At 43.1% G+C, this 14,957-nt stretch overlaps 1 protein-coding gene across 4 annotated transcripts in view; it reads left to right on the top strand.

Annotated features, from left to right (window-relative positions):
- UNC13B (unc-13 homolog B) overlaps window positions 1-14,957 on the top strand; it is a 400,249-nt gene that overhangs the window by 136,341 nt on the left and 248,951 nt on the right. For 2 of the 4 annotated variants that reach the window (XM_074952217.1, XM_074952215.1), the window contains exon 8: window positions 3,706-3,741. The exons of the other annotated variants lie outside the window; for them this stretch is intronic. In XM_074952217.1, coding sequence (XP_074808318.1) covers window positions 3,706-3,741 — 36 coding nt within the window. The remainder of the gene's footprint in view (window positions 1-3,705; window positions 3,742-14,957) is intronic. 4 annotated transcript variants of the gene reach the window in all.

Below are 14,957 nucleotides of genomic sequence, written 5' to 3'. Positions count from 1 at the left end.
TGATACACTCGAAGCTGTTGGAACCATCAAAACTCTCAGCACTGGCCAAGTTGTCTGCACCGGCCAAGTCTCTGGCTCCATCTGCTGACACCTTAGGGGAATACATCCTTCGGCACCGAGTCGTACATCGGCACCGATGGTGCTTTTTCCTCCTCCACAAGTGTTTAGATACTCTAAAGACCTGCTGGTATCAGACACTTCTGAGTCGCTTCTCCTTCGATGTGACCTTCCACCCTCATTTCCAGACTCATGACACTCCTCCCTTTCTGCCCCAAGGACAGCACCTCCCTTCCCCAGTGACGAGGAGAAGGAAGGCTCCATCACTCCCTTGTCTGCCAGACAGATCACACCTACTCATCATCAATATGCACAGTCTTGGCATGGACCACCATGGATGCAGCCTCATGTTCCACTTCCTCCACATTGGCCATATTGGGACCCTTGAGCCATGTACAGTGCACAATTCAGGAAACCCTCTGTGGAGCAAAGCCGGAGACCTACACCTCTCCCTCCTCCATTGGTCTCTCGCTCTCCAGAGACGGAAACTCTGTCAGTACCGACTGAGGAAGAGCAGGAGGAGGAAGCTCCTCTAACATTACGTTTTACTTCCTCTTCCCTTGACGACCACCCTACATCTGCCGACAACTTCAGACATTTTCAAGCCCCTTTTCCTGTAATGGCCTGGGAATTCCCTCCACGTAGGTCAGAGTAAATCAGTGTCCTCATACTAAAGGAGGTGTTTTGTGTCTAGTTTTGGGAGTGTTCTTTGTTTATAGTCTGTCTCTGGGTGGAACTTGTGGAGGGAGAGGAGGGGTTGTTTGCTGGGCCTCTGTTTTTTGTTTTAACCCGCATGTTGCTTTTTGATCATGGTAATTTTGTTCATACTATTTCCCACAAGGTGCTCAGCAGCCTTTGGGATGGTGTGTATGGATTAACTTATTAATAAATGTAAGTATATTGTATCTTAAATGAGACTAGCAGCAGGCCATCTGAGTACAGCGAGTCTGTACAATCACTGGTTCACAAATGGGCTATAATTCTAATAACTATTCCGTCTGCACATGTCTGCAGCTTGATTGCTTCAGCCATTACAGTTCGCCTGCTATTTACCTGCGACAAATTGAACTTCTCCTTTTATCTAGCAGCTAATGGTTACTCAGTAGCCACCGGGCAGCTGTGGGCTATTGGACTGAGTGTGATACTGGAGTTTAGGCTTCTGGATTTCATTCCCGGATACCAAGGCTATATGTAGGATTTGGTGATCTGGCTTCCAAATTAATAAGGAAGGGAACACCTTATAATGTGTTCTACCCTGTATCTGCAGACCTTACTCCTTTATAAAGAAAAAATAAATCGGTATGTGCTCCAAGTCCTACCATTTGCTTGCTCTTGTGTATTGCTTGTATCTCTGCCCTCCTCTGCTCCTCCTCTTGACTTTTATTTTCTGCATCTCCTCTCTCTTTCTTCACTTTTGCCTCTCGGCTATTCCCCTTTTTCTATTCCCTGGCTAGATCTCATTTGCTATCTGCTTCCATTCTCTCTGCCCCCCCAGGTCTATTCTTCTCACATTTTTTCACTCTGTCCTTTTCTTTCCTCAGAAATAGGCTCAGATGTCAGTAAAATGTATTCGTTAGGCCTCTTCTGTTTTACAGAGACTTTTGCTGCCATCTGGGAAATGTCAGACAACAATGGCTTTCAGTTGCCCTTACCAGGCATTGGATTAGGGTCACACAAGCTTTTAGCCAGTTCAGGTTGGCAGGCTTCTGACACAGATAGGCATGTCTGTGCTGAAATTCTCACTCTGGCTTGTTCAGTCAAGTACTGGTGTTTCAGTGGCAGTTTTGTCACAGGTGTTGCTAGTGACTGAGATAACGTTTGGCTTCTGGATGCAAGTCTGCTACACTCTGCACTTTGAACTTGGTTGAGGTTTATAGTTAATTGGATGTCAAGGTTCTTTCTAGTATTTAACTTTATTTGCTTAACTATTCACTTATTTAATTTACGGTTCTTTACTTATGGACTCAGTAAAAATACCTTCTAATGCACCACGTTTATTCAGGCAGTCATATCTACTCAGTTTAGTGACACAATCTAGTGTTCATAGGTTTTTCTATTCTTGCTAATTTTTGCAGAGAGTAAGCAGGAGTGACCTGGATTTGAGGCCTCAGTTAGTCACACCTATACAAACCCATTGCTTTCAATGGGTGTCCTTGAGGGTGTGATCTGAAGGACGGGCTTGCTTGGATGATTTAAGGGTCTAATTTGGCCCACAGAATCTTTATATCTGATGGAGAAGAGGGGGAGAGCCAGTTTAACTCTAATGGCTGGTCGACATGCAAACTTGTACCAAATAACACAAGATGATGATTAAAAATGGCTTCCCTTATTTCGGTGGAAGTTGTGAATGGATACTGATTTTCGCATACCTAAAGTTGGGTTATTTAAAGGTTGATTTGTTACATTGGTTTAGGTAAAGTAAACGTTACTATTTGTAATCTGACATGTCTGCACAGAAACGTACATCTACATAACTAACTTTTAATTCATGTTTTTCTTTGCAAGTTTGTGTGTGGACTAGCCCTCGGATCTCAGCCAGAGTTTGCAAGGCTAGCAGTTAGGAGCAGGGGAAAAATCTTTGTTACCTGAGTGCAAGTGATATGGAAATAATAGTCAATAAACATGGAACTGTCAAATCCACTTTCCAGACTCACTTTTTAAAGCGCAATTGAACATTAATTTCTATCAATATTAGCCTTGATTTTGTTTAGATGTGTATGCTGTTTATGTAATTCAAACTTCACTGTAAGAGGTCTGTACAGTAGTCAAGTTATGTACCGCTTACCTTAACTACATCAAATTCTGACCTTGGTTAACAGTGTGCTTTAGAGGACAGAGCACCCAACTGGAAGTCAGGAAGTCCTGAGTTCTAATCCTTGTTCTGCTACTAACTTGTTGTGTAGCTTTGGTCAAGTTTCTGCACTGTGCTTTGTCTCAGTTTCACTATTTGCGAAATGGAGATATTTGCTTAGGTGTATAAGGGAGAAGTGTTTGAACTGTGTTCTGGATGTATAAAGTGCTATAGAAGTCCTGTGTTTCGGAACAGTATATTTCATTATAATGATTGAAGCTAAGAAAAGATTCTGCCCAGTATAGTTTGCACTCAGAGCAGCATTTCTACACTCATGGTACGTTAATCTGCAGATCTCAAAGTGCTATTGCAAACAGGTAAGTACTATTATCCTGATTTACGAATGGAGACATTAATTCACATGTGGTGCTGGGAATAAAATCCATGTCTCCTGAGCCCTTAGTTCAGTATTCCCACTGGACCACACTCTCTCCTCTCTTGATTTTGTTTAATGGACAATACTGATTGGAATCATGGTAACACATGGGAATTAGAAAGTACAGAGTTCAGTGCTCCTGACTGGGAAGCAGTGTGTTGTAGATATGCTACCAATTGGTAATGGGAATATAATAGTTTAATAATCCCTTAGCGTTCACATAGCGATCTTAATGTTCAGAGTGGTTTACAAACACCCCTGAGAGGTAGGTCGGTGAGCTAGTAAAGATGCAGAATGTTACAAATAAGTCCTGTTTCATGTTTAAGTTTTGCAAACTAAGACATTTTTAAATGCATTGGTTTATTTTTCTAAGCGTTCTTTCTCCACTCCTATTCTTTGCTGCCATTTGTGTTACACCCAGGCAACTGGAGTTATTTCGGATGGCAAGAGCAGCCGAGTATGTAACAGTTTAATTTCTTGCAAGTTCCATGGTTCTGTAGCATGCTCCAGCATGAGAATGTCAGGGATATTCATGCATATAGGAAAACCTTTTCTGTTTTCTTTCCTTCTGTGTTCATGGGAACTTCATGTTTGTGTGTATTACCGTCCTATTCCATCTTTGATTTTGTATTCGTTTTCTTGCTCTGGCCATGTTCTTGAACAGTCTATTTTTTAAATTAGGATTTTGGGCGAGGAAGTCTAGCAACCAGTAGCAGAATTGGAATAGACCTCTGGGTCATACAGAGATGCAGCACATTAGCTGCCTGTACACCTTGTCAACCTTCACCCTTAAACAAAAGTTATTGTTTGTGAAACTGGCAAACAGAAGTGACAACCCTGTGGGTGGAAACATTACTTTGTGCCTTTGCCTTCATCAGCTACATCCTTTTAAATCAATGTAGAGCAGGGCAGGAAGACTGTGACCTCCAATAGAAAGTCAGTGTTTGCCAACAAATACCAAACCATATTTCCTTTTCTAAGAATAAGGCAAAACAGCTGCTTGAGGAATAACACTCTGGCAACTGATAAATGTGGACTCTGTATACATTAGAGATTTTTGTCCGTTAATTTGTCTGTTGTGTGCTTGCTTGCCCTGTGCCTCTTTGTGTGTGTGTGTGTGTGTGTGTGGGGGGGGCGGGCTATACGCTGAACCTAGCGGCCTGCTAGGCAAGGCTGTGCTGCCTAACAAGGCACTAGTCTGCCATTCTTTGATCCCTAATCTCTTTAGGATCACTGAACAAGCAGGTGGGGCAAACTCAAGGAGAATGTGTTTAAAAAGCCAGTTCATAGGCAACTAGAGAAGCTAGTGAACAGGAGGAGCAAACGGGGGTGTTTTGTGAGATGGAGCATGAGAGCCAGATATACCTAATAAACATTCTCTAAACTTGGGCCAATAAACACCCCCCCCCCCCCAAAAAAAAGAAAAACAAAATAAACAAAAAAAAATCACGTAAAGAACAAACAAATGAAAAAACCCTGTGAGACTAAAAACAACGCAGGCAGATATCCAGGAACAGAGCGGGGGTATCCAGGTTAATGCACTGAATGCAGCTTGTATGATTACCTGCCTTGGGGCCGAGGGCATGTGTGTGCATATGTTGCAAGCAGACCAAGTGTGGACTCTTGAGACCAGAGTGGCTGAACTGGAGGAACTAAGGGAGACTGAGAGGAACACAGAAGACACTTTCTGGGATACATTTGAGTGGTCCCACCCCCACCGCTGGTCTGGCAGCCTCTGTGCTGTTGAGGAGGATGAAAGTCTCAGGGAAGGAGAACATCAAACTGGAGCGGAGGGAAATGATTCCATAGTTGGGACCCTCCTTCCAGATGATGTCATGGTATCCTCTTGCACTGAGGATACCCCTTGGAGGGAGGGTACTCCAATTATTAGAAAGAGGCAGGTAATAGTAATGGGGGATTCAATTGTTAGACGTATAGATAGTTGGGTTTGTGATGGCCGGGAGAACTGCATGGTGAAGTGCTGCCAGGTCTGAAGGTTGAGGACTTACTGAGACATCTAGATAGACTAATGTGCAGTGCTGTTGCTGGGGAGGAGCCAGTGGTCATGGTACATAATGGTACCAGTGACATAGGTCTTGGAGGCCAAATTTAGGCATCTAGGAAAGAGATTAAAGTCTCCATGGTAGCATTCACTGAAATGTTTCTAGTTCCACGTGCAGGGCCAGTTAGACAGGCAGAACTGCAAGCTCTTAATGTTAATGAGACAGTGGTATTCAGAAAAGGGATTTAGTTTCGTTAGGAACTGTGGAACCTTTTTGGAAAGGAGGAGCATGTATAGGAAAGATGAGCTCCACGTAAACCAAAATGGAACCAGATTGCTGGCATGTAAAATTAAAAAGGTCATGGAGAAGTTTTTAAACTAAAGGCTGGAGGAAAGCTGATGTGCGGAGGAGCACATGGTTCAGACAGACATCCCTTAGAGGAGGATTTATTAAAGGAAATTCTCTATATCTTAATAAAGAGAAGAGGATAGAAATTGATAAATTACAGGTAGGAGCTGAAGAGAAACAGTCAAATGAAAAAGTCCTGTTCAGTTATATCATGTGAAGGCAGACAACTAAATAGTGACAAATTTTATAAGCATCTTTTATACAAATGCAAGAAGTCTTAATACTAAGATGGGTCAACTTGAGTGCCTGGTATTAAATGAGGATATAGATACGATAGGCACCACGGAAACTTGGTGGAATGATGATAATCTTTGACCATGGGATGGTGTTCCATGAAGGAGGAGTGCTGGGCAGAGACGGGCTCCATCTTACGAAGAGAGGGAAGAGCATCTTTGCCAGCAGGCTGGCTAACCTAGTAAGGAGGGCTTTAAACTAGGTTCACCGGGGGAAGGAGACCAAAGCCCTGAGGTAAGTGGGAAAACGGGATACCGGGAGGAAGGACAGGCAGGAACATCTGTGAGGGGAGGGCTCCTGCCTCATACTGAGAATGAGGGGCGATCAGCAGGTTCTCTCAAGTGCTTATATACGAATGCACAAAGCCTTGGAAACAAGCAGGGAGAACTGGAGGTCCTGGTGATGTCAGGGAATTATGACGTGATTGGAATAACAGAGACTTGGTGGGATAACTCACATGACTGGAGTACTGTCATGGATGGTTATAAACTGTTCAGGAAGGACAGGCAGGGCAGAAAAGGTGGGGGAGTTGCACTGTATGTAAGGGAGCAGTATGACTGCTCAGAGCTCCGGTACGAAACTGCAGAAAAACCTGAGTGTCTCTGGATTAAGTTTAGAAGTGTGAGCAACAAGAGTGATGTAGTGGTGGGAGTCTGCTGTAGACCACCGGATCAGGGAGATGAGGTGGATGAGGCTTTCTTCCGGCAACTCGCAGAAGCTACTAGATCGCACGCCCTGGTTCTCATGGGTGACTTTAATTTTCCTGATATCTGCTGGGAGAGCAATACAGCGGTGCATAGACAATCCAGGAAGTTTTTGGAAAGCGTAGGGGACAATTTCCTGGTGCAAGTGCTAGACGAGCCAACTAGGGGGGGAGCTTTTCTTGACCTCCTGCTCACAAACAGGGAAGAATTAGTGGGGGAAGCAAAAGTGGATGGGAATCTGGGAGGCAGTGACCATGAGATGGTCGAGTTCAGGATCCTGACACAGGGAAGAAAGGTAAGCAGCAGGATACGGACTCTGGACTTCAGGAAAGCAGACTTCGACTCCCTCAGGGAGCGGATGGGTAAGATCCCCTGGGGGACTAACATGAAGGGGAAAGGAGTCCAGGAGAGCTGGCTGTATTTCAAGGAATCCCTGTTGAGGTTACAGGGACAAACCATCCCGATGAGTCGAAAGAATAGTAAATATGGCAGGCGACCAGCTTGGCTTAATGGTGAAATCCTAGCGGATCTTAAACATAAAAAAGAAGCTTACAAGAAGTGGAAGGTTGGACATATGACCAGGGAAGAGTATAAAAATATTGCTCGGGCATGTAGGAATGAAATCAGGAGGGCCAAATCGCACCTGGAGCTGCAGCTAGCAAGAGATGTCAAGAGTAACAAGAAGGGTTTCTTCAGGTATGTTGGCAACAAGAAGAAAGCCAAGGAAAGTGTGGGCCCCTTACTGAATGAAGGAGGCAACCTAGTGACAGAGGATGTGGAAAAAGCTAATGTGCTCAATGCTTTTTTTGCCTCTGTCTTCACTAACAAGGTCAGCTCCCAGACTGCTGCGCTGGGCATCGCAATATGGGGAGTAGATGGTCAGCCCTCTGTGGAGAAAGAGGTGGTCAGGGACTATTTAGAAAAGCTGGACGTGCACAAGTCCATGGGGCCGGACGAGTTGCATCCGAGAGTGCTAAAGGAATTGGCGGATGTGATTACAGAGCCATTGGCCATTATCTTTGAAAACTCGTGGCGAACGGGGGAAGTCCCAGATGACTGGAAAAAGGCTAATGTAGTGCCAATCTTTAAAAAAGGGAAGAAGGAGGATCCTGGGAACTACAGGCCGGTCAGCCTCACCTCAGTCCCCGGAAAAATCATGGAGCAGGTCCTCAAGGAATCAATCCTGAAGCACTTACACGAGAGTAAAGTGATCAGGAACAGTCAGCATGGATTCACCAAGGGAAGGTCATGCCTGACTAATCTAATCGCCTTCTATGATGAGATTACTGATTCTGTGGATGAAGGGAAAGCAGTGGATGTATTGTTTCTTGACTTTAGCAAAGCTTTTGACACGGTCTCCCACAGTATTCTTGTCAGCAAGTTAAAGTAGTATGGGTTGGATGAACATACTATAAGGTGGGTAGAAAGTTGGCTAGATTGTCGGGCTCAACAGGTAGTGATCAATGGCTCCATGTCTAGTTGGCAGCCGGTGTCAAGTGGAGTGCCCCAGGGGTCGGTCCTGGGGCCGGTTTTGTTCAATATCTTCATAAATGATCTGGAGGATGGTGTGGATTGCACTCTTAGCAAATTTGCGGATGATACTAAACTGGGAGGAGTGGTAGATACGTTGGAGGGCAGAGATAGGATACAGAGGTACCTAGACAAATTGGAGGATTGGGCCAAAAGAAACCTGATGCACAGTCTGATGCACAGCTACAGACTAGGGACCGAATGGCTAGGCAGCAGTTCTGCGGAAAAGGACCTAGGGGTTACAGTGGACGAGAAGCTGGATATGAGTCAGCAGTGTGCCCTTGTTGCCAAGAAGGCCAATGGCATTTTGGGATGTATAAGTAGGGGCATAGCGAGCAGATCGAGGGATGTGATCGTTCCCCTCTATTCGACATTGGTGAGGCCTCATCTGGAGTACTGTGTCCAGTTTTGGGCCCCACACTACAAGAAGGATGTGGATAAATTGGAGAGAGTCCAGCGAAGGGCAACAAAAATGATTAGGGGTCTGGAACACATGACTTATGAGGAGAGGCTGAGGGAACTGGGATTGTTTAGTCTTCAGAAGAGAAGAATGAGGGGGGATTTGATAGCTGCTTTCAACTACCTGAGAGGTGGTTCCAAAGAGGATGGTTCTAGACTATTCTCCGTGGTAGAAGATGACAGGACAAGGAGTAATGGTCTCAAGTTGCAGTGGGGGAGGTTTAGGTTGGATATTAGGAAAAACTTTATCACTAGGAGGGTGGTGAAACACTGGAATGCGTTACCTAGGGAGGTGGTAGAATCTCCTTCCTTAGAAGTTTTTAAGATCAGGCTTGACAAAGCCCTGGCTGGGATGATTTAATTGGGGATTGGGCCTGCTTTGAGCAGGGGGTTGGACTAGATGACCTGCTGAGGTCCCTTCCAACCCTGATATTCTATGATTCTATGATAATCAGTGGTACATGGTAACACCAGGGTATAAAGTATATAGGAATGACAGATTAGGTCATGTTGGTGAGGAAGTAGCACTATATGTGAAAGAAGCATAGCATCAAATTTAGTGAAAAATTTAAAGGACTCAAACTGTACTATAGAATCTCTATGGAGAGAAATTCCATACTTAAATAATATATGAATATAGCAGTAAGAATATACTACCGATCACCTGACCAGGATGATTGTGCAATGCTCAGGGAGATTAGAGAAGCTACAGAAACAGAAAACCCAATAATAATGGGGAATCTCAACTATCCCCAGATTGACCGGGAACGTATCACTTTAGGGTGGGAGGTAGAGAGAGAATTTCTAGACACTACTGGTGACTGCTTCTTGGATCAATCAGTCCTGGAACCCACAGAGGAAGAGGCAATTCTTGATTTAGTCCTAAGTGGCACAGGGAGTCTGGTCCAAGAGGTAAATACAGCTGAACTGTTCGGCAATACTGACCATAATGTAATTAAATCTAACATGTATGAAAGGGGGAAAATAGCAGAGACCCACCACCAAAGCAGTTAACTTCCAAAAGGGGAACTACCACAAAACTGAGGAGGCTAGTTAAATGGAAATCAAAAGAAACAGTCACAAGAGTGAAATGCCTCCAAGTAGCATGGAAACTTAAAAAAAGACTCTAATACAGCTGAAACTATATGTGTACCCCAAATTGGGGGAAGGGGGAGAAGAACACCAAAAAATACCACCATGACTAAACAGGAAAAGGAGCTGTTACAGACAAAAAGATACTTTTTAAATAATCTATAAAGACACTATAAAATCATGAATGGTGTGGAGAAAGTGAATAAGGAAGTGTTATTTACCCCTTCGCATAACACAAGAACCGGGGTCACCAAATGGAATTAATAGACAGCAGGTTTAAAACAAAGAAGAGGAAGCACTTCTTCATACAACACACATTAAACCTGTGGAACTCATTGCCAAGGGATGTTGTGAAGACCAAAGGTATAGCTGGATTCGAAAAAGAATTAGATAAGTTCCTGGAGGATGGGTCCATCATTGGCTATTAGCCAAGATGGGCAAGGGTGCCACCCCATGCTCTTGGTGTCCGTAAACTTGTGGCTGCTGGAAGCAAGGATTGGCTGACAGGGGATGGATCACTCTATAATTACCTGTTCTGTTCATTCCCTCTGAAGCATCTGGCATTGACCACTGTTGGAAGACTGGATACTGGGCTGGATGAACCATTGGTCTGACCCAGAATGGACATCCTTCTGTAGAGGGAAAACTTGTGGGACCTAACTTAGTGTGCTGTAACGGCCAGCAGACAGATCGAGATACAAATCCATCCCTAGTCAGAGAAGGAATTCCAACAACCAGGCAACTTGGTCTTCTCCTTTCTGGCCTGTGTGTGTGTGTTACTGTACATGGGAATCACTATCTGACAGGCATGCTAGATCCAGAAGGCATAAGGATAGGAGGTAAGGGGAGGCTTTCATATCAGATAATAGGTGTTTTTCATCTCTGATTTCTATCACAGTAAATGATCTAATCCAGCCCCCTCTGGCCAAACAATCTCTTCAAGGAGGGTCTGGTCCAGTCTAATTTTAAATCACTTTAGTAATGGGGCTTCTACTGCTTCCCTTGAGCAGAAAGTTCCTTTCTGTAGTTCGCTTACTGTTAGAAAGTATTTCATATTTGGCTTAAATTTTCTTTTGTTCAGTTTTATCTCATTAGGCTTAGTTATGCTACTTTGGACCAATATAAACTGTTCTCTCCTTAGTGTTTTCTCTATTCAGTCTGTCACTTGGGGGAAATACATTCATCTTAGTTTAAGCCATGCCCTCTATCCTGGGAGAGCTAATCTCTTCTATAGTGCTGCTGTATGTGAGTGGGGGGAATTCCTTGTCTAACCCAAAGTGATTAGCTTATGACCCAAAGCATGAGGCTTAATTACCCATATCCTTCTTGAGGCTTACTTAAGTAAAATATTAATGGTCAATTATTTAGTCCCCTTATAATCCTGTCACAGTACTTCTCTGCACGTCCCCTTGTCGCAGAGAATTCCACGGATTGACTGTACTCTATGTAAAATACTATTTTCTTCAATTTCCTTAAACTTACTATCTTTTTGCCCATTGTCTGTTGCATCACATAGCATGCAGAGTAGAAAGCATTTAAAATGTCAAAAAGAATGAGGAGTACTTGTGGCCCCTTAGAGACTAACAAATTTATTTGAGCATAAGCTTTCGTGAGCTAAAACTCACTTATCGGATGCATGCAGAGGAAAATACAGTAGGAAGATATATGTACACAGAGAACATGAAAAAATGGGTGTTGCCATACCAACTGTAACAGACTAATTAAGGTGGGCTATTATCAGCAGGAGAAAAAAATGATAATCAGGATGGCCCATTTCAAACAGTTGACAAGAAGGTGTGAGTAACAATAGGGGGAAAATTAGCATGGGGAAATAGGGGTTTTTTTGTTGGAGAATTGCAACTTTTAGGTTTGAAATTGAGTGACCAGGGAGGTTGAAGTGTTCTCCAACTGGTTTTTGAATGTTATAATTCTTGACATCTGATTTGTGTCCATTTATTCTTTTGCGTAGAGATTGTGTAGGACCTAATCACATCAGCCACACCATCAGAGGCTCGTTCACCTGCACATCTACCAATGTGATCTATGCCATCATGTGCCAGCAATGCCCCTCTGCCATGTACATTGGCCAAACCAGACAATCTCTACGCAAAAGAATTATAACATTCAAAAACCAGTCGGAGAACACCTGGTCACTCAATTTCAGACCTAAAAGACTCCAACGAGAAACTGCAGAATTGGAATTAATTTGTAAACTGGACACCATCAAATTAGGCTTGAATAAAGAGTGGGAGTGGGTGGGTCATTACACAAAGTAAAAATTATTTCTCCATACTAATTTTCCCTCATTAGTCTCGTTAAGTTGGTATGGCAACACCCATTTTTTCATGTTCTCTGTGTATATATATCTTCCTACTGTATTCTCCACTGCATGCATCCGGTGAAGTGTATTTTAGCCCACGAAAGCTTACGCTCAAATAAATTAGTTAGTCTCTAAGGTGCCACAAGTGTACTCCTCATTCTTTTTGCTGATACAGACTAACATGGCTACCACTCTGAAACATTTAAAATGTCAGAATTTTCCCAGACCTGAAGAAGAGTTCAGTGTGGCTTGAAAGCTTGTCTCTCGCCAACAGAAGTTGGTCCAATAAGAAATATTACCTCACCCAATTTGTCTTTCCGGAATTTGCTGGTGGCAGGGTGCTGTCCCAGAGTATGCCCCCTGGTGGCACAGCAGAACCCTGCAGGGACACCTCTGTTCCCTCTGGCTTCTCCCAACTAACTTATTCGCAGCCCTAAGTACTTAAAGTAATATTCCCCTTCCTGGAGTCCAATTAAGTCTTTATAAAAATAGTGTCTTCTGTGACCCCTTCAGGTCCACACCTCTACACCTAGTTAAGGAATTCTTTAGCCCACAGTCTTGAGGCTATGCAGTGGTTCAAGCTGGCTTCCCCAGCCCATCTGTAGCCAGGTTTCAGCATTGCTTCATGGAGCTTCCCTTCTCTCCTGTGGAGTCAGCTGACAGCTGGGTTTTATCCTATTCAGGAGGTAACTCCTTATTTAAACCTGGTTCCCATTGCCCAGCTTGTCTGCTGCTCCCTTAAAGAGGCCATGTCATGGAACAGGATGGGCTGGCCTTGAGTTCCCTGCCCCCTCCTTAAAGGGGACAGACCACCCTGTTACGTTGCCACTTGCTTCTCTCTCTCTTTCCTGTGCTTGATGTTCCTGCAATAGGGTTGTTCTCTATGGGAAAGGTTGTATGCAAGTCAGACCAGTTAGGTGATATCCAAATACACCGCACTTCATAGAGCCTGCCAAACATATTGTGCCTCCTTACAGCAGTGGGAACATAACCTCCTGTTTTGATGGAGCATTTGAGAATAAAAATGCCCTTTATTTTCTGGAGTTCCTTGCTCTTTTGGCAGCACCACTTTTCCGGTTTGGCACATTTATTACATACTATTTGGTATGAAATCACATTCATATTCATTCAGACCGTCCCCAATAAAGAAAGGTTTAAAACTCATACCTACGGTACTCTCTTCTAGCCTTGCACACAATTTACTGGATTTCTGAATGGCTAGGGAGATTTACTTTCAATAGGTATGGAGCGTCAATTAAGGAATAATTAGATTTTTCCATCTACTTTTAAATTATAAAGATCAGAGATTTTAAACACTTCATTTTCATGTGCAACTCATGGGAGGGAAAGCTTTAGAAAGTACTGGCCTTCCCTTCAGTTAGGGATTAATATTTTTCCTCCTTTCCAGTATATTATAGAAGTTTACTGGAGTCAACATCCACTGAGTACATTCTTTTACCTGACAACTTCGTACGTTAATTTGCATACAGTGTGAGCAGAAAATGGTGTGCAGGTACAATTCATGTCATAGACAGCACATTTGAAAGGGGGAGTAGGAGGGTTTTGCTATAAGGTAATTGCCTTAATGATATGTTGTTCTCTTGCGTCTTGCCGAGTTTAGCTGATCGTCTGGTAAGATGCTGCTGTTATATATGCATTGCTTCTGTCTCAAAGTAGGTGAAACTTCATCACTTTAAACCCGTTTGCTACAAATTCGGAGAGGAATCTGTATTATTCTCATGCCACTGTGAGAGTTTCCCAGTATTGCTGGGTAAGCTACTGTAAAGTGTAGATTGCTCTATGAAATTTATATTCCATTTTTTTGGAAATAGGGCCTTTCTCTGTCTTTCCTGTACTTTGAACTGGGTGTGCAAGTACACTAGTTCCTGGAAAGTCTTCTCACCACAAAGTCTTCTCACTTCCCTTTTATAGGGAAGATGCTGACTGCTAAGCAGAGTACTCAGCTTCTTGGAAGATCTGTTGAATAAGAGATACTTGTTGAAAAAATGTCATCTCTGTTAGAGTATTAAATTAGAAAACTAACTTAATGGGAAGGCTACTATAGAAAAGGGCAAAAGCCAGGAATCACTGAACTATTTCGGTCACTTTATACTCAATCCAGATTGAAACCCAGGGATCTGGAAGCAAAGCAGAAGGTCTACACCTCTCACCAGAGCCTGGTTTTTAATGTGTGCCATACTGTGACTGCCTAAAGGATATCTTGGCTATTTAACTGTCTTGATTCCATCTGCTTGTTTAGATTTTTTTTACAGTGTCCAGCCAACTTAAATGGGACATGTCTCTGAAACTATTTTATGTATTGTTCTAGGATGAGGTTTTCAGGAGTGCTCAGTGTTGGCCTGCCCCTACTTCCCTGGAAGTCAGTGGTATTTTAACCCTGAATTTGGTAGGGGCAGGCTTAGTCCAACACTGATGGCTTTTAAAATGCCACCCAGAATGAACACCTGGATCATCATAACGGAAAGATTAGAAAAAAGATAATCTCTGTTTTCATTGTGTTTTGGCAGCCTCTTGTGCATTGTAAGCTTAACTGTTTTCCTTTAGTCAGTCAGGTTACTGTGGCTCTTTTTAACAGGGATTTAAAAACAAAATAAAAAGTAGGAAAATTTGATTGTAAAATCCCCCAAATTGGAGGCTTAGTGGCAGGTAAAATATATGGAACTGTTAACTCATTTATTTCAAATTGACTAGATTTCAAGTTTCTGATGTCCCTTTAAGTGCCCAGTGATATAAAATAGCCTGGATAAACTAATGACCTGGAAAATTGTACTTAAACTCATTTTTGGCTTTCAAGTTTTTAACACAAGTGACCACATGCAATCAGTTTTAACTCTCCTTTGACAAAATATTTTTGCCCAGTGGGATGTTTTTGTAAAAGTGATGACTCATTCAGCAAGAAGTT

Source organism: Natator depressus, chromosome 5 (assembly GCF_965152275.1).
Source record: "Natator depressus isolate rNatDep1 chromosome 5, rNatDep2.hap1, whole genome shotgun sequence".
In the NCBI taxonomy this organism is placed as follows: Eukaryota; Metazoa; Chordata; order Testudines; family Cheloniidae; genus Natator; species Natator depressus.
Note: the sequence above shows the minus strand (reverse complement) of the source record. Positions and strands in the feature narration are given on the sequence as shown.